The 19219-nt window shown below is 39.7% G+C and overlaps 1 protein-coding gene across 5 annotated transcripts in view; it reads left to right on the top strand.

Moving 5' to 3' along the window:
- Positions 1-19219, top strand: part of FMN1 (formin 1) — a gene marked incomplete at both ends in the record, with an annotated part of 444359 nt that overhangs the window by 285858 nt on the left and 139282 nt on the right. For all 5 annotated transcript variants that reach the window (XM_080708275.1, XM_080708277.1, XM_080708276.1 and 2 more), the window contains 5 exons: positions 1323-1411; positions 8131-8260; positions 9674-9820; positions 10935-10994; positions 16742-16862. In XM_080708275.1, coding sequence (XP_080564401.1) covers positions 1323-1411; positions 8131-8260; positions 9674-9820; positions 10935-10994; positions 16742-16862 — 547 coding nt within the window. The remainder of the gene's footprint in view (positions 1-1322; positions 1412-8130; positions 8261-9673; positions 9821-10934; positions 10995-16741; positions 16863-19219) is intronic.

The raw sequence follows: 19219 nt of genomic DNA, 5'->3' as shown, positions 1-19219 counted from the left end.
GTGAGGGTGTGTTTTAAATATACAGTCTTGGTTTTGAGGTCCAGCTCTACCATTACCTGATAAGTGACCTTGGGCCAGTTACTTAAACTGCCTAATCTATTTGGATCATCAATACAATAGAGATTATAGTGCTACTCTACCTGATTTTTGTTGTTGTTGTTCCAAATAAAAAAAATGTAATGTATATAGCAATAGCAATCTGTAGCAATGTACTTGGAAAGTACATAGCACCATATACATTTAAGGCCTTTTGCTTTGGATTATAAGTGGAGCTACAGGCTCTCTGGAGAAGAAGATACTGGAGAGTCAATTCTCACAATTTTTAATTCTTCTAGTTCAATGACTTTCAGGATGCAAAAACATAGATTGAACCTGATCCTTTTAAGTACTGGTATTTCCCAGGAAGCTGCCTGAAGCTTTATGGTATGCTGTGGTCACTCATCTCAAAAGATGATTCATTTTAATATTTATATTCTCTGAGACCTTAAGTCTCTTATAGGAAATTTCTTTGACTGAATCAATCATAGACCTTGTGGGATTGCCAATTCCCCACATGTTTACCTCCTTTATCTATGTTGGAAGCTGTGTCACATGTTTTCATCAGTAAAACTTTCACTAATAAACCCAAAGGCACACAAGTACCTGGCCATCAGGGGTTAATCATGCAGTTGTTGAATACCTGGAGGATAGTGTGGTATAGAGAAGAAGAGGTTCTCAGTCAGGATGCCCTTTTCTAAAAATAGTGCAAGCTTCTGGGGAATTGTCTATAAAATAAGAATTCAGTGGCTGATGTTAAAGAACTCCGTCGAAGGCCTGGTACCTTCAAGATGGGTTTGTTGCTCAGCACTGACACACGGCTAGCACTAGTTAGCACACAGTAGAGGCAGGCTAAGAACCCAGAATGGTACAGATGCAGAGTGTTTATGAAAAAGGGAAGATGGTGACAATGAGTAATAGAGTGTGAGCCTACGCGAGAGGAAGGGAGCAAACACTAGAGACCACTTGGGCCACATCTGCTCTCGGGAATGTGTGGAAGCAGTCAACTGTCCAGGCTTCTCTATCTGCCTGAGTGCACCTGTCAGGACCGTTTGCATCGGCCAGTGATTCTTGACTTTAGCCTACATCAGATTATTTGGAGGCTTTGCTGAATCCAGTCCCTGCAGATTCGTATGTGTGATGCAGGACAACAATTTGCATTTTTATCAAGTGACAAATGATGTTGCTGCTGCTGGCCTAGGGACCACACTTTAAGATCTACTGTCTTCTTAGATTCTCATTATACTTACTATTTTTTGTTTGTTTTGTTTTGTGTTTCAATGCAGAGAGCCCAAGAGGATGAATTGGTTAAAATAAGAAAGTACTATGAGACATCCAAAGAAGAAGAATTGAAGCTGCTAGATAAACCTGAACAGTAAGGACACTTGAACATTTCTCTGTTAAACCCAAAGGACCACTGTAGTCCCCATCTTCCTGCCTCCCAATTCTGAATATCCAAGTGTAAATTGTCCCATGAGCTGAAGGACAATACTGCCATTCTTGCGACCTCTTGCCTACAGCAGAATGACCCAGCTGCCGGGATGACAGCACTGAAATGTGTACTTGTGGATACAGTGTGTTTCACCCACTTCTCACACCCCATACACCTCCCCTTTCTTGTTCTAGTAATTTGCTAATTCCTTCTAGACTAAACATTTTAGCTAGAAGGATAACTGAAGAAAAAGAAGGCATTTCCTCCATTTAAGGCTTTGCTGATGCAGTTAAAACGATGATATCAGTCACAGAATTCAACTTGACTTCTTAAATGTCACATTCAGTAAATGTGACCTGAATGGGCCAGCTTTCCTGCAAGTTTCTCCACTCGCTCTTCCCAGGTTAGATGTCACTTTCTCATAGATGTTCTGCGTGGGCTTGTTCTATCCACTCACTGTCTAGAGTTGCCTTCTCTAGAGTTTGGGATGTCACCCAAAACACTATTATTGCATAACCAAGTGACTTGTTCCTGGCGGGGCTCTTGGGGTCTACGAGCCGTAGATAAGTCCCTGGGCCTCTCTAGCTCTGGCCTCAACTGACTTTTCAGGAACAATGACTGCAAACTCAGCATGGGTTTCAGTAGACAGAGGCTGCAACGCCTGCTGCTACCTCGAATGCTTCATATCCAGTTCAGGCCAGCACTCTCATCCTAGAGGCAAGACAAGGGAAGAAAACAAAGAGGAAATGGAGCCATCGAGTTTAGCACAACTCACCCTTATAGATATCCAAGGGACCCTGGCTTGTCCCAAAGCCTCCATTTCTTGTCCTTAGGTCCTCTCTGATGCCTCACTTCCCTCGGACCCTGGACATTCAGACACAGAAAAACATCTCTAAATGAGTGGGCATGTGGGTAGGGAGAAAGACCCCTGTTTCCTCAGCTACTAAGAAAACCTTCCTGATGGTTTGGAAAACCTGAGATGAGTTCTTCTCACTTGGAGCTTCAGCCAAGACCTCCACCAAAGCCAGTTCACAAAGCCTAGGAATACTGTGAATAAATTCAAATGGGAGTCCACTGTCCCTCTGTTCCATCAGATTAGGTCACCCTCCCTACCAACCCCCACCTGATTCTGTGGCTTAGTTGTTTCTTAATATCATAAATTCATTCCTATTAAGGTGCTAACGACTAGAAGTATAGTGACTAATAACAGGATATTTACTCATTGGCAAGACCATGGGGATATAGTAGTAGGGCTTATCACACATTTGGGTTGGGCTAGTTATACCAAATTGTGGATCAAACTCAACGCTATGTCTTGGGCTGGCAGACGTTTATTAAGGACCAGAAGGTTAGTATTTTAGGTTTTGTGGGTCAAAATATCCCTCACAACTATTCAAGTCAGCCGTTGGAGTGCAAAAGCCACCAGAGATAATATACATGAGTAGATGGGCATGGCTGTGCCCAAATAAAATTTTACTTAGGAATGTTGAAACTTGAATTTTATTTATTTTATTTTATTTTATTTTTGATGGTACTGGGGGTGGAACCCAGGGGCCTTCTACCTCCAGGCTACACTCCCAGACCTATTTTATATTTTATTTGGAAACAGGGTCTCTTAAGACAGCTGAGGCTGGCTTCAAACCTGCGTGATCCTCCTGTCTCAGCCTCCCAACTGCAGGGATTACAAGCGTGCGCCACCACGAAACTTGAATTTTATATCATTTTTATGTATCATAAAAGGTTATCTATTGACTCCTTTTTATAACCATTTTAAAGTATGAAAATAACCAGAGTTCACAAGATAGACCCAAACAGATTTCAGGTTGAATTTGGCCCATGGGCTGTGATTTGAGAACTGTCAACCACTCAGTAGAACCTGCTGTAAGTTCTGAATGGGTGAAATGAGCAGTCCAGGAGAGGCCAAGCTTTTCTGATATGGGAGCATCCCCATTCCTTTCATGTTCCCACTTCTAGCACTGTTTCTCAAGATCAGTTTCCAGGAGGTAGAATAATGGTGCCAGGTAATTAGCAACTGACTTACTATTCCTACTTTTCTCTAGTAATGATCTAAGTATAAAATCATCTTTAAAGTCTGCAAGTGGTCATTGTGACAGCTTCTTGAAGCTGGTGCCTATTGCTGACAGCAGGCAGGACTGTGGGTGGTGCTGTAAGGAGGTTGCTTGGGCTGAGGCAGCGCAGGGCAGGACGTGGAGCAGTAGGGGCCTCGGGCCTGAGTGATTTTCACCTTTGTCAGATTTTTGCCAGAGTCCAATTCTCTGGCAACTTTCTTTGCTATTAACTCCAAGTGAGTGAACTATAAGCATGTTGTACATACTGGAAAATATGAATCATTTATAGTTTAGCATTAAAGTTTCCTAAGAGTCCCGTGGTGCCCAGCCCTATAAATCACAGCATGGAGACGTTGGGCTCACCACTCCCCTCACCAACTTTCCTACACCATAGTGCCAGACTTCGAAAGCCATTTCCAACCGTGGTGCCATCTGCTTGGGACCTGGCTGTCTGAGAGCCACTCCCTCTAGGGATGGCCCTCACCTCCCTTTGTATCATTTCTTGAGATGATGGTGAGCAGAAGTGAGGCTCTCCTGGGTTTGATTAGCCATGGTGTGTACCTCCCATGGCACAGAGTGAGGGTCCCATATGCAATCTCTTGGGATGCTCCACTAGCGCCCATGGCTTCCTTGTATCACTTTCACCCCCAAAATTAGGATCTGTTGGTGTCCTCCCTAGAAAGGTTTCAACATGAAATCATACTGTGCAAACAGCCCTGACGTGAACACATAACTTAGATAATACTACTCAGGGATTTGGAGAATGATGATAAACCGCATTAATCTTTTTAAAAGAATGAACCACAGCCAGGTAAAGTGGTACATGCCTATAATCTCACTGCTTAAGAGGCTGAGACAGAAGGATGACAGGTTTGAGGCTAGCCTCATCAACTGAGCAAGGCCCTCAACAACTTAGCAAATCCTATTTTAAAAAAATAAGTAAAGAAAGAAGAGAGCTGAAGTATACCTTCAGGTAGAAAGCCCCTGGGTTCAATCCCTAATATCACAAAATTAAATGAATAAATGGCCACAGAGCATCATTTCACCTGTCACTAAGCTGCTACCATGAATGTGTAGCCCATAAAATTTGAAATACAGAGCTTCTCTTATACATATAGACTGCAGTTGCAGTCCTTCCTGGGAAAATAAACCTGCATTGAGAAAAGAAGGAAGGATCCATCATTCCTGCTTTCTTTGGTCCTCTCAGTAATAAAAACTAGAATATAAAGTTAGATTAATCCAAAAGTAAATTACTGTTAGTACCAAGGCCTGATGATGAACATCCTATGCCTAGGACAGCTGGGGTGGTGGCAGACACCTGAAATCTTAGTACTTGAGAAGCTGAGACAGGAAGATTGCAGGTTTGAGGGAAGCCCTTAATAACTTAGCCTATTTCAAAATAAAAAATAAAATGTGCCTGCAGTTTTATCAAAGAGGTAGACCACCCTTGAGTTCAATCCCCAGTCTTGTCTTTTTCCTTCCTTCCTTCCTTCCTTCCTTCCTTCCTTCCTTCCTTCCTTCCTTCCTTCCTTCCTTCCTTCCTCCTCCCCTTCCTCCCCTCTCTCCCTCTTGTTCTCTCTCTTTCTCATTCCTATGCCTGGGAATGTATAAGGGGCTAATTATTTCTGCCTCTGTGGATAGAGTATTAAATACAATTTGGGGACAAGATGACAAGATATTTATAAGACAATTGTTTAATTACTTTTCATGGCCTACTCATCTGGTATTTTACTAGATAAATGGAAAGGGGCTATAGTGCTTTTCCTTATACCTTTGCATGGCTAGTTTTTGAACAGAAAAATGATATAAAATCATTTTTTCCAAATTTTCTTCTCCAATATTTTGTATCTTCCCATGCTACCAAATGTGTCCAGCCCCCAAACCCACCGTCATCCTGTTCTTTTCTCGGCATGCCTTGGAAATAGTCAGTTACTTCTGATCTCCTTAGCAGTTTTCTTAGCATTCTCCCCTCTCCATCACCACAGGCCATCTTACCTTTCCTCTTGGAGGATCATAGCAGTGGTCTGTCAAGTCTCCCAGCCTCAAATCTGCTGTCCTCTCCACTCCTCCAAACCACTGCCTTGGTGGCATCTAAAACTAAAATCTAAAAGGGTCTCTTCTCTTTCTCAAACACTTCATTCATAAAAATTTGAATGCCTTGTTTTAGAGTACAGAAGCCCATAGTTGCAGCTGACATTGACTAAGTTCCCACAGATACCATTCTGTCAATCCTAGATCTTCCTGGCAGCTGCTCACACATGCGCAAGCATCACAAGGCCCCACCCAGATACCCCAGCCAGCACCTCCTTCCAGGGCTCTGCACCAGTGCTACAGTGGCTTCCCAACACCAAGAGCACTGAACATACTCCACAGCAACCACTGATTTGTTTTTCAGGGCATCAGGAAGAAATTGTGTGTACTCTAAACCCAGTTCCCTGGTCTTAGCATGGTGCCTGGTGCACTGGAAATGTTTCATGTATGCCGCAAGGGCTGACTGACATTCTAAGTGACCAGTGCTCTGGTACTCATTTTTAATGATGTGGTTCTACCCAAAATGTCAAATTTCTGAATGTCCCTTCCTCCTCCAACTCTGTATGTTTCAGTCACTATGAAGAAAACAGTGAGACTTTAGGATTCTTTGAGAGTGTGCAGAGCCCTAATCCCAATACACCTTGAATCCTAGAGATCCTCAAAATTCTCTTTCTTGAATGATGTAAATTAGTGAGCCTGTGATCCTGTCTCTTTATGTGTGTCCAAAGCTCCTCTGGTGGGGAGTTAGAAGTAATTGATCATCCAATATTGCCTGCTTCTCATCTGCATCCTCGTAAGCAAGTTGAGGTGTTCATGAATCATGAGTCACTGTAACTGCTCCACCACTGTGTTGATTTTAATAGGACAGATACATAGTCCAAGAATCTGGATCCAGCATGGTAAATAATATCTTATGGCCACATTTAGAAGAGTAGAAATGTAGGACACTTAAGATAGCTCTGAGCATCGAAATAAGCAAATTTTCCTGAGACTCATCATAGGACCAAATGCTTCCAGTCCTTCGAGGTTTTCACTTCTAATACATTTGTGAAAATTGGACATAGCCCCAGAATCAGTCATGATAAGTATATCAAATATTTAATGTTATATGTATGAAGACACAATTTACAAGTGTCATTTTTTATCTTGTTCTAGTATAGGGTCCCTATGAGTTTCTACTTTTATTTTTCATCATATGATTTTTATAATAATCGTAGTAATAGAACTTAAGCATGTATTTTCTTTTATGGATCTCCCTTGCTTCATCTAAATATTGTTTAAGAAAAAAATGGTATTATGACTTGGTTGTAGGATAAGTAAGAAAGCTGATAATGAGAACTGTATTAAAATCCAAATTTCTCAAAAGATAGGTACAGAGTAAAAGACAAGAAAAATTGTTAAGGTAAAAAAGAAGGAGGCTCCAACTTTGTTCCTCTATAAAACCATTCTTGGTGAGAGATTGCAAAATTTCTAGGTAATGATATTATGAGTTGAACAAGGCTTTCAGAAATGTCAGTTGATCACCATTGCAACTAAAAAAAGAAATCAATGGCAGTTAGTGGATTCTCTCCCTTTCTGAGTTCATATTCAACTATTTCCTCCCTTTTTCATTTATATCCTTTCTTCTGGTGGTGGCCTAGAGAGGATGTAATGCATCCAACTTAATTTTGCGAAAGACACAAGTGCCCAGCTATTTAGACAGTGAGCTACTCTGTATAGATCAGTACGCATCTTGAGCTTTTAAGATCTGTCTTGCCATAGTTTTAAAGAAACTTTGGCTTGTCTACAATTTGTAGCTTTGTTCCAAGTATTGAGCTATGAGTTGTGTTTATGTGGGTACAATGGTATGAAATGTAACAAATAGAATTCTTTTATTTGTAATTGATTAAGCAAAAATAGTAGCAGTCTCACTTTAATAAGAGGAGTTTTAATCACTTGACTATAAATAGTGCTTATATACCTTTAGAGAATGCTACATTAGAGGATCTTACCTTGTGAAATTTTTTGTGTGTGTGGTGCTAGGGATGGAACTTAGAGGCATTCTACCTCTGAGCTACACCCCGAGTCCTAATTTTTAGTCTTTTTATTTTTTGAAAAAGGGTCTCACTGAGTTGCCAAAGCCTTGCTAAGTAGCTGAGGCTGTCCACGAACCGTGATCCTCCAGTCTCAGCTTCCCAAATGCTGAGATTACAAGCGTGCGCCACCATGCCAGGCTTGTGTAATTTTTTTATACAGTAAAAACGAGGGCTTTCTATTTAGTTTTAATCGCTTATTCAGGTAGCAGGAGATAGATAACTTGTTCAGTATTCTTACATAAACTTTCTGTTCCTAAAAGTAATTTATATAGATTACATTTATTCACCATCCTAGAAACCCATGAACAGTATCCTTTTGTCAACAATAGAACACACATTTTTGCAGTTCCTTGAGTCAGCCTATCTGATACTATTGTTATTGTCAAATTGAAATTGTCAAATAAGAAATGTTCTCATGATAGATCTCTCTCTGGTTTTCCTAATAACCACATATTTTAAAAAAAATGATTCATTTTTATTTTTACAGGTTTTTACACGAGTTAGCCCAGATTCCTAATTTTGCTGAACGTGCCCAGTGCATAATCTTCAGATCTGTCTTTTCTGAGGGCATCACCTCCTTGCACCGAAAGGTAGAGATTGTCACACGAGCCTCTAAGGTGTGTTTGCTGTCCAATTTGAGAATCTTACCCTCATTGGGGGTCAAGGAGGAAATGGGAAGTGGGAGAGACCAATGATAATACTATTTAGACCTCCGTTTAGGTTTCCAATTATGTGCTTTTCTAAGGGCAAATGTGATGGTTACTCTGCCCAAGAATGAGTTTGTATGTACCTATGAGTCAGAGAGGGAGGGGGGGAAAAGAAAGCAGTAGCTGGAGAAGGAGAAAGAAAAAAATGACACTTTTACTAGTTTCTTCTAAAAATTTCCAAATATCATGCAGTATACAAACTGACCACTAAAAATGAATTAAAATAGCTTAGTTTGTTCCCTGTTCTGCTCTCCAGGTTGCCAGAGATTTAGCTAGGGAACCATGCACTTGAGCATATGAAGTGTGTCTACATAGACAAGTAAAAGGATTCTAGGGATTTGACAAGTGAAATAAGTTTCATAATAAATGATGGGCAAATCCATTTCTGTTGACTTTCTAGTATACATGGTGAAGTTAGATTCTAGCTCTTGGTTTTCTCATGCAGTGACTCATGTTCTTACAAACATGGTAGTCCTCTCCACAAATACTATAGTGCTTAATTACTTACCTGGAGGCATAATTTTTCCCTTTAAGATATATTTCAGTAAAGAAACATAAACACCACCAGAGTATGACACCTAAAAACACCTGAAAGATAGGAGCAAAAATCTGCCTAAAGCTAAAGTTTGCTTTCTTTTTTACCCTAAAATAAAATAGTCAACTAAGACTATAAAAAAATTTATTTGAAAATGTGTACTTGAAGTAAAACAGTAAAATGAAATAAGAAAGAGGAAAAAATAACTGAAATAAGGAAGCTAAGAAAATCCTAAGCAGCTTGAAATTGTAAAAGTTAATAGACTTACAAATACTTAATGAACCTACATTTTAAAAACTTAATAAATATAACCTATGGCCTTAAAATGCATTATTATAGTTACCTTTGGGGGTTATGCCCTAACTTGTCATTATGACTACACAATATTTAACTACTCTTTATATAAATCCATAGTCCCAAACAGATCCTAAAGAGATAGTGAACCTCATCATACTTAAAGGTCATCAAAGGTCATGCCTAACTATACCAACTCCCTTTTATAAATTATTAAATACTTTATTAAAAATAACTGGCTCAAATGGGGATAGGAATACAATTTAATCTTTAATATCAGAATATACACTGTTTATAATTTTGTCAAATAGAAAATAATGACTTATGCTTTTTAAAATAAATCATATGCCTTAATAAAATAGTTATTCATCTTGCTATTAATCCTGTAGGATCTAAGCCACCAAACAGCCTGTTGGCTATTCAATAATTATTTGTTGAATGAACCTGGATCCATTTGGAGTTCTAATCATAATTATTGGTATTTTCCATCACAGGGCTTGCTGCAAATGAAGAGTGTGAAGGATATCTTAGCTCTCATTTTGGCTTTTGGAAATTATATGAATGGAGGAAATAGAACTCGGGGACAAGCAGATGGATATAGCTTAGAAATTCTGCCCAAACTCAAGGATGTCAAAAGTCGGGTATTTATTTTTCACACGTTCCTATGATCTACCATTATTTTTCTCCTATACCTTTAACTTTAAAAAAAAAAAAAAACAGTATTCTGTTTCATTTATCTCCCCCTCTTGCTAACAATAGTCTTTTATTTGAAAGCATGCATTTTCTTTGCTTTTCACTGACTTTTGAATAAAGGTAGGTTTTTCATATTAGACTTTATTTTCAATGACACTTCCTAATCTTTTTTTCCCCCTAACATACAGGATTAGGTATCGAATTTCTACAGCAATTGGGACAGAAAACAGCATACAACACTAGCCTTAGCAAAGGTTGGAGTCTGCTTGAACTTAGTGCTGGCTACTTGCAATTTACTCACTCTTGAGTGGCAGAGCCCAGTTGAATCATCAGTTGAGCCAAGCATTTAAATTATTCTTTTGCACCCAACAATTGGGCTGGAGTCTACTGTCAAACTCTCTGTGCCTGATTATCATTTGGCTCCACACCCCTGCGGAGCAACCTCTTTAGAAACAACTAGCCCATATCTAGGCATCCCATGGCGGGAAGGGGGATGGAAGGAGGGGAAACACACAGGCAAATTAGAATTAGACCCCCGTGAACAAGACACAAAGGCCGCCTTGTGGGAGGGCCTGCTCCCCTGGCCTCCCAGGGTCATAAAGTGGCCTGGCTTTCCTTTTAAGCTGGCTCTGATTGTTTTTCACGCCATTAAGAACACATTTTTTTTTTTTTTTGAAAGGTGGGAAGGGAGAGGTGGTTTTCTGTTCTAGGCCCTGGTTCCCTTTAACACTCCCTACCCACTCTTGTCTTGGTTTTATGCCAGAAAATATTAGGCAACAGTTTTTATGTATTTGTTTGTTTTAGCCATTATCTCAGAGGCCTTAGATATTATCTGTTTTCCCCATAAAGGATAGTGTAGTGTCATTTCTTTCTATAGCTGGTGTAAAAAAAAAAGGGGGGTATGGGACCAGAGGTAGTTAGAAAAATTTTGCCCACTGGCAAACAGAATTAAGGGCAAATCTCAGAAATTAAAATTATGAACCGAGATTTTAGCTCTCAACTATATAACACGTCAAAGCTTCACTTGAATGATTGTCATTTGAGTTTTTCTTTTAAACCTAGGATAATGGAATTAATCTGGTGGACTACGTCGTAAAGTATTACCTGCGTTACTATGATCAGGTAGGAAATGGCATTTTGTGGGAAACTGCAGTAATGGGATTCCACTTCTTATACACTGCTGACATTAAGATGTTCTTCGATGGATAGCTGGGTTGACATCAAATCCAACACAGAATCAGAGTTCTCCAGGCTCCTTTACAGATGAGAACACGGAAACCAAGAGAGTGCACTTGGCTTTTGCAAAGTGAAACGCAGCTAAAGGGGTTTCAGCTCACTATACAGCACAGCCTTAGAAGGACCCTCAGTTGCCTCAGTGCCTTTTGACCAGATTGTAAGGTTTCCTATGAACTCTAGATCCACTCATTGACTGGTTATAGTTTTGAAACTAGATTCTGGGATATAGAACAAAATTTAGGAAATTAAGACACAGTAATAATACCAGTATTTTACCTGTGATGCATCTGAGCAAGTTTGAGACATAGAATTTGAAAAGAATAAATAAATCCACCCTCTCTGCTTATCTCATATTTGCAAATTAAAAATAAACATTTTCATGAGAATCTACCTGAGTACAATTTTCTGTTTCACTCTTTCTCGTTAAACCTAGAACAAGGAGTTCTAACTTTGAAAGAAAGACTGTTGTTAATTTGTTGAGAAATATAGCAATCAATAAGAACCAAGACAGTCTCAGAGGAAAACACTGTCAGTACTCTGGCCTACCTAGCCATGTAAGCAGTGTCTTTCCTCATCATGAGAAGAGAAAATAAAAATTCCACAGCTTTGTTTTCAGAAGCCCCAGTTTCATCCAGCAGACAAGCTAAGCACTCATGAAGTCTTTGACAATTTCTCCTACTCCCCCGGAGAACTTATCTAACTTTCTCAGTGTATCTATAATCAGGCCTAGCATTCACCCTTCTCCAAACTTCTCCCTTATTTCCATCATGGATGTCATAATATTTGGTCATTCAGGTATGAAGCCATGTGCTCCTCTTTGGTTCTTCTCTGTCCTCCAACTAACTCATTTCCAGTATCTTTCCATATCTCCCTTTCCTCCTTACCCTAGCTCACTGAGACTCCAGGGTGCTTACCTGGAGGCTGTCCCCGCTTCCGGCTCATCTCCCCACCTCTCAGTAGTCCTGCTCTGGGCCATCCCACAGCCTCTTTACCTGCCCGTGCTTCTCTTACGGCTGTTTTACTTAAAATAGAAATGACTCCCATTTTCAAGTAACTTAAGGCTCTACTCAATTTAATTTAAATATTTAATAATCATGCTTTTATTACTTTCTCTCTACACAAGTTCTGTGATCCAAACCAAGACTTTGTTTTCCAAACACACCCCATGCTTGCCTTCTAATGTGTTTTCAGTTCTGATATTCTAACAGAAACTGTCTATGTCTCAAGCCTTTTTGTACCACTTCCCTCTGTTCTCATTATTCCTCTATAGAGGACCTAGGATCTTCTGAGATAAATTACTCAATGATATGATACAATATCATAAATATTATAAATGATATTATATATATGCATATATGTATATATAACATATATACATGTAATTATAGATTTACTCAGAAAAGGAGAAACCCTTATGAAGAAATTTACATAATTTTACCAAGAGTCATAAAAAAGATATAAAAATACAGAAACAAACAGAAAAGATGTTCAACATATCGACAGGCATATGACAAGATGGCCAACATCACTAAGCAACAGGAAAATGCAAATCAAAACCACAGTGAGATGTCCCCTCACTCCTGTTAGGATAGCCACTGTAGAAGAAAAAAAGAGAAAAAGATAACAAGTGTTGACAAGGATGAGGAGAAATCAGAACACTCAAGCACCGTTGGAAGGAGTGAAAAATGGTATAAGCCCATGGAAAAGAGTAGAGGTTCTTCAAAAATTAGAAATAGTACTACCGCATGATCTAGCAATCCCAATTCTGAATATTTATCCAAACAAATTGAAATCAGCATCTCAAAGAGATATTTTCACTTTTGTGTTCATTGCAGTTTTTTGTGTTTTTTTTTGCGAGTTTGGGGATGGAACCCAGGGCCATTTGACCTCTGAGCTCCACCCCCTGCCCCATTTTTTTATTCTTTTATTTTGAAACCAGGTCTCACGAAGTTGCAGAAGGCCTCAGTAAGTAGCTGAGGCTGTCCGTGAACCGTGATCCTCCAGTCTCAGCCTCCCGAATGCTGGGATTACAAGCGTGCGCCACCAAGCCTGGCTCTCATCGCAGCACGTTTAAACAATAAGCCAAGATTTGTCCATCAGCATATGAATGAATAGATAATCATGGTATTTATGTAGAATGTAATATTCACTAGTTTAAAAAAAGGAAATCTTGTTATATGCTAGGACATGGATTAACCTTGAGAACATTATGCTAAGTGGAAAGTAATCCAATCACAGAAGCACAAATACCACTTGGTCTGTTTTTTTAAGTATCTAACATACTTTAACTTCTCGTGAATAGAAAGTAGAATGATGGCTGTTAGAGGCCGGGGAAGATGGAAAAGGGGAGTTGACTTTCATTGGATATAGAGTTTTAGTCATGTAGAATGGAAAAGATTCTAGAGATCTGTATATAAACAAGTTTTTTTGAGGTATTAGATATTAAACCCAGTGCCTTTTGCATGCCAGCCAAGCGCTCTGCCACTGATCTGCGTCCTCTTCCTTTTTTTTTTTTTTTTGTTGTCTCAGATATATAAGTATTAATATGTTACAAATGCACAGAAAAACCTGGAAAGATATATATTCACATTTTTATTATACCTGGATGTTAGGACTATAATTTTTTGTCTTCTTTCTTTCAATAACTAAACAGTGAACATGTATCACCTTTGTAAAAGGGATAGAATTTAAAAAATAATCTAGCCCAATCTTATATGGATCTTCTTCCATGAAATTTTTGTTTACATCCTAGTTTTTGAAGGGAGACTTTGATGCCCTCACTATTGGTGTTTAGAAACACTGTGTTTGAATCTCTTTGATGACATATCTGCTACTGCTTTGTTGATAGACATATATAAGCAGCTACCTATTATTCTAGTGTTGCCCCCTGAGATTCAGAATTCACTGTTGTCCCTTATTCAATGTGTATAATGTAGGTGTCAGATAAACTTGCTAAATCGAGTATAATGTCAATATTCACAGGAGTGGTAAATGAGCTCTGTAAAGAACTAGGTGTGCGGAGAGCGGCTTTTCAGAGTGGGGAAGATACACAGAGTTTCAGGAAAGTTAGAAGCAGCAGTTGCGTATATGCATACCCTAAGTTCTAAACACAGGTTCCAGTGTAGCAGAAGGATTATCCTAAAGAGTCCTAGGAGGTGACGTTACTAATCCTACACTGATTTGGGCAGATTTGCCTGGTAGTGATGGCCTCTACCAGTCTAACACATTATGTAGAGAGGCTGGAATTTGCCTATCAATTGGAGTGTCCTTTCAAAAAACAGCACTCAGTAGAATTGACTGCATTGAGGAAAATCTTAGAAGAGTTATAAATATGGGATGGTCCCAGTTCAGGGAAAATAAAAAGTTCACATTTGTTGCGGTGTCCTCCAGCCTTTTGCTGTGCAAAATGCATTTCACTCAACAAGAGTGTGGAATTATGTGATTTATGAAGCTCTCCTTTCCCTCAAGGAATAGAAGTGATGATTTTTGTGGTTAGTGGTGATGAGCAATTAGCTGAAGAAAGGTGGCTCCTGCTCCAGGCTTCCTGCTCCTTATGCCTGGTGTTGGGTCCAAGGCTAGTTCTGTGGAGGTCAAAGAAACTCATGTAGACTTTGTGGCTTTTCAACTCTATAAATGAGCTGCTTTCACGAGAGCTGCTACCAAGCTGATTTCTCAGCAGCATTTCTTCTTTTTCTAGCTTAAATAAATTTAAACCCAGGGCTGAGTCTGATATTGAGTTTAGAAAATAGAGAAATTATGCCTGAGATTCTCCAGTGTAGATTATCATGGGACATTACAACGCTCTTGGTCAGCATCTTAGATGTCATTCCATCTTGGCACTTGAAACTAGGGGACGTGTTCCCATTGTTTTTAAAGTAGGAAAATAAGTATTGGAAGATGAAAAAAATAAGTACATTATGTTCTGATAAAAAATGAGGAATACGCCCTTCCCCTAGCATCCCAAGTGAAGCTACAAATCTTGAAGGGAAAGGAACCAGAAAATTCTTAAAGCCAGAATAAAACATGGTAATAAATTAGATGTCTCTTGCTAAAGGTACAAACTTTTCAAAACCGTATTTTATAGGCTGTTTGTAATAGTTCCCACCAATCAAAAATGGAGTTCACTGATACACTAGACATTGTGTACTATACTGAGAACAAGGCCCAGCTCCTATCATTGAGGGGTTTATAGTCCAGCAGAGAAGACGTACAAGCTAAAACAATGATTTGGAAGTCAGTGGAGTAAATACTATGATAATGTAGTATCAGGGATTCTTGGCATATAGAAGAGAAACATGCAAATGTTGGGAGTTATAGAAATCTTCGAGGACGTAGTATTTGTTTGAAGGGCTTCAAGAACGAGTCTGAAGAGGGAGGTGGAGAAGTTTCTGGGGAAGGGTTGGAAAGAGTCAGTTTTACAGACAAAGGGCTAGAGGCAGAAGCCTGTGGCTTGTTCTATTGTTTCATGCACTTTTGGGAGAGGGAGTTGGAGAAGGGGGAGAGGAGGTAAAAATCAGGCTGGAGATGTAGACAGAAGCCAGATCATAAAGTGCCTTGTAAAGCAGTTTTAGAGTTTGGAATTAGTCCTAATGGCAGTGAGAAGGATGGAATGTGAAAGAAAGCTGGCGTAGTAGTGTGTGTGGAGACAGGAATAACGGAAGGCTGCCTAAGATAGGCAAGATACAAAGCTTATATTAAACAACTCGGGGAGAAGGCAAGTTAGGCCAGGAAAGATATTTGAGGCTCAGATTATGTTTCAGTGTGCTGGAAAGGTTTTGTCCCTAGATGTTGCTCCCCTGAGATCCTCTATCAGTTACAGCCATAGAGTTTGTTAAAATCTTCCCCAACCATGCCCACAGTAGACATCTTCTAACGTGAGCCAAACAATATTTGGAAAAACTTTACACAAAGAATTTGATCATACACACCCCAACAGAAATGTCTGCTGCAAAGCAAGGTGGGTAAAGGTGAAGGGGGAGGTGACTGTCTCCCCTCTGCCATGTCCTCTTGTGCAGTTCAACTCATTGGCTGATCCCTGTAACTCAAACATGGACTTTAAATATAAGTATTCTCAGCCTGGCGTGGTGGCACACACTTGTAATCCCAGCATTCGGGAGGCTGAGACCAGAGGATCGTGGTTCGCAGACAGCCTCAGCTACTTAGTGAGGCCCTCCATAACTTAGTGAGACCCTGTTTCAAAATAAAAAATAAAAAATAGGGCAGGGGGTGTAGCTAGGAGTTCAAATGCCTGTGGGTTCTATCCCCCAACCCTCAAAAAAAACAAATACAAGTACTCTCATGCATTCCCCCTCGAGCTTTTTCCCAGGACATAGAGCATCCAAGATGAGAACATACCTGACAGTTTTTTTCTCTTTGATTAACAAGGTGAAACAGAATGTAGACCATGCCACAGCCATAGCTATCCTCATTGCCAATAAGACCAAAAAGATGTTGTGAGATAAGAAAGCATTTCAAAGTAGCAAGTCCAAATTTAGGAATAACAGAGGAGAATTGCAATGATTTTTATTTGAATGTGCAATTTAAACCTTTTTTTTCCTGACTTACACTTTAGAAATTCAACTGCAAGTGATGGTCAGAAAGTAGAATGTACTGTTGTTTACCATATCTTATAGGAAGCTGGGACAGAAAAGAGTGTTTTCCCCCTGCCTGAACCACAAGATTTCTTCCTGGCCTCCCAAGTCAAGTTTGAAGATCTCATAAAGGATTTGAGAAAACTGAAAAGGCAACTAGAAGGTAATAGGAACTGTTCTGTTATTGTGATAACAGCTAAGATTACTTTAAAAATGCTCCAGGAGATTATTTATGTCTGGATCGCAGAGTAGAATCAGTTCAGAGTTTAGTTACAGTCCACTGCAGCCTCCTTGAGTCTCTACTTCACTATTCATTCTATCCACTGGAGGCACGGTATTTATGTATCCATCTCCTTTATTAATGCTGACCATTTGCTTATTATGTCTACATCATATCATATCTACATTTTCTAACATTCAGTAGTTAGTTATAACATCAATAAGGATAGCAACAACCATGTGCCCAATGCTCACCATCTTCTCACACTCTTCTAACACTATTAGTGTTACACTTCTAACACTAATAGTGTCTTCTAACACTCCTAAATAATAGGAACTACTCTCACTTGATTTTACAGGTAAGTAAAATGAGGCTGAGTTTTTCTCACACAGTCAGTGAGAGGCAGATGCACCAAGCCCTCTTTAGTCTGATCTGTCCAATTATAACTTCCGAATTCTCTTAGCTGGTTTACTTTGCTGCATGATAAGTCCACGTATCACACATGTGCATGCACATACATGTCTCTGTGTGTTTGGTTTATGTCTGATCTAATAATGATGATAAGACCTATGGTAAACATTCTGTTTTATTGAATGTACATTTTCGATTATTCAAAACAAACTGTCCAAAGCCCCTTTTTGGCTTTTTAAAAAGGTAAAAGTGTCTCACTTGGGCAGAATTTTCCTTTGACATTTCCATTGTCAAGTTTCACTCTGAAGACATCTCCTTGCCCAGGAATGGGCTTGCATAGCTCTAACCCAAGAGCTCTGGGAGGGCTTTGGGAGCGCGTTAATGTGGAAAGGGGGCCCAGGGTGCCAGCAGGCACGCTTGAGGAAATAGAGAGCTTCAACCAGGAATACTTTTACACTAAGACATAAAATAAACATTTTTAAAATGTTTATTGTGAAAGAGTGCTCAGAAACCCAAGTCTTAGTCTAAAAACAGTGTGGAAATGGAAGCAGAGTAGGAGAGATCTGCTCCTGGTGGCAGGGAGAGACATTTATTTTTACTTTGAGCATAAAACTTGCTTAAATAAGGATAGCGGTTACAAGTGTATATTTTTACCTTGTAAATTATTTTTAAAGGAGCATACAGGCTGTCTTTCTTCCATTGATGTGGTTGAAAGGGTGAACTCAACCAAATGAGTACTGTATTCAGGAATATGATTTGTGAACCTGGGATCATTTTTATCTCCCTTCAAAAGAACTCTTATTATCTATGATGAGGAGCTTGATGAGTACTGATAAAGCAAATCATGTTAAAGTTTTTTTTCTGTCCCTCTCCGATGCAGAATTAGGGCCCTAGCTAGCGCTCAGGATGGCAGCGAGGGCTAGCAGCTGCAGAGGCTGATCAGAGCTTGTTTACATGATGGGCCATGCCTGATTACCCATCTCTTTGCGTCTCTTTGCCCCTTATGAAACTCTTGGCCTGACCCCTCGTGTAGACTTTCAGGAAGAAACCAGATCTTTGTTTGATCTTCCCCCTTCTCCTTCCAGAGGCTGCCTCCCTGTGACATCCTTGTGCGTTTGATGATAAACAGCAAGGGGGTGAGAAGAGTGAATGGGGAGGAGAGTGAGGGGCAAGTTTCCCCAGGCTCTCCCTGTGGTCCACTTTATCCAGGGAGGCTCTTAAGTGTCATTCTGGATCCCCCCAATACCCACCTGACCCTCTCCTTGGCTGATTTAAGGACCTACAAAAGCTTCTGAAGCTGGTAGAATTGCCTAGGGAGGAAGAGATGGACACAGCCTCAGCTATTTTTCTTCTTTGAACTGGGTTTCTCCAAAAAGACATGAGGTACCACAAAAGTGAGGAAACAGCTCCTCTACCCCACACATTGAATATTTAAACAAAAGTGCCCTGCTAATCTTTAGAGATGCCAGTGTTTTTTAACACATGAAAGGTACCCAGTAAATATTTAAAGAAAATACAGACCCCTGGGTTCTTTAATGAATTTCTTTTTCTTCTAAATCCCATCTGGCGAAATGGCCAGAATCGTGGCGGTCCGTTTCATGTCGCGTTTTCGTTCAGGTTGCACCTCCTTTTCCATAAGGCCTTGGTGTGAACCGAGATTGAATGTTTAATTGAAGAGGACATAATTTTCACACATACAGCAAAGATTTGATGAGGCTTTGAGGTTTATTGTAGCCATTAAAATGTCGTAGCTGCTGGCAAAATCCCAGAAAATGTCTAAAGCTAAACCAGATGTGATTAGAAAATTTCAAGGAGCATCAGGCTGCAGTTCTTAAGGCAAGTACAACAATTTGGAAGAAAAAAATTTGTTTTCCTGAGTAGTTTTAGCC

This window comes from Muscardinus avellanarius (genome assembly GCF_963383645.1).
Source record: "Muscardinus avellanarius genome assembly, chromosome: 12".
Taxonomy (NCBI): domain Eukaryota; kingdom Metazoa; phylum Chordata; class Mammalia; order Rodentia; family Gliridae; genus Muscardinus; species Muscardinus avellanarius.
This window is presented reverse-complemented; position numbering and strand designations above follow the sequence as displayed.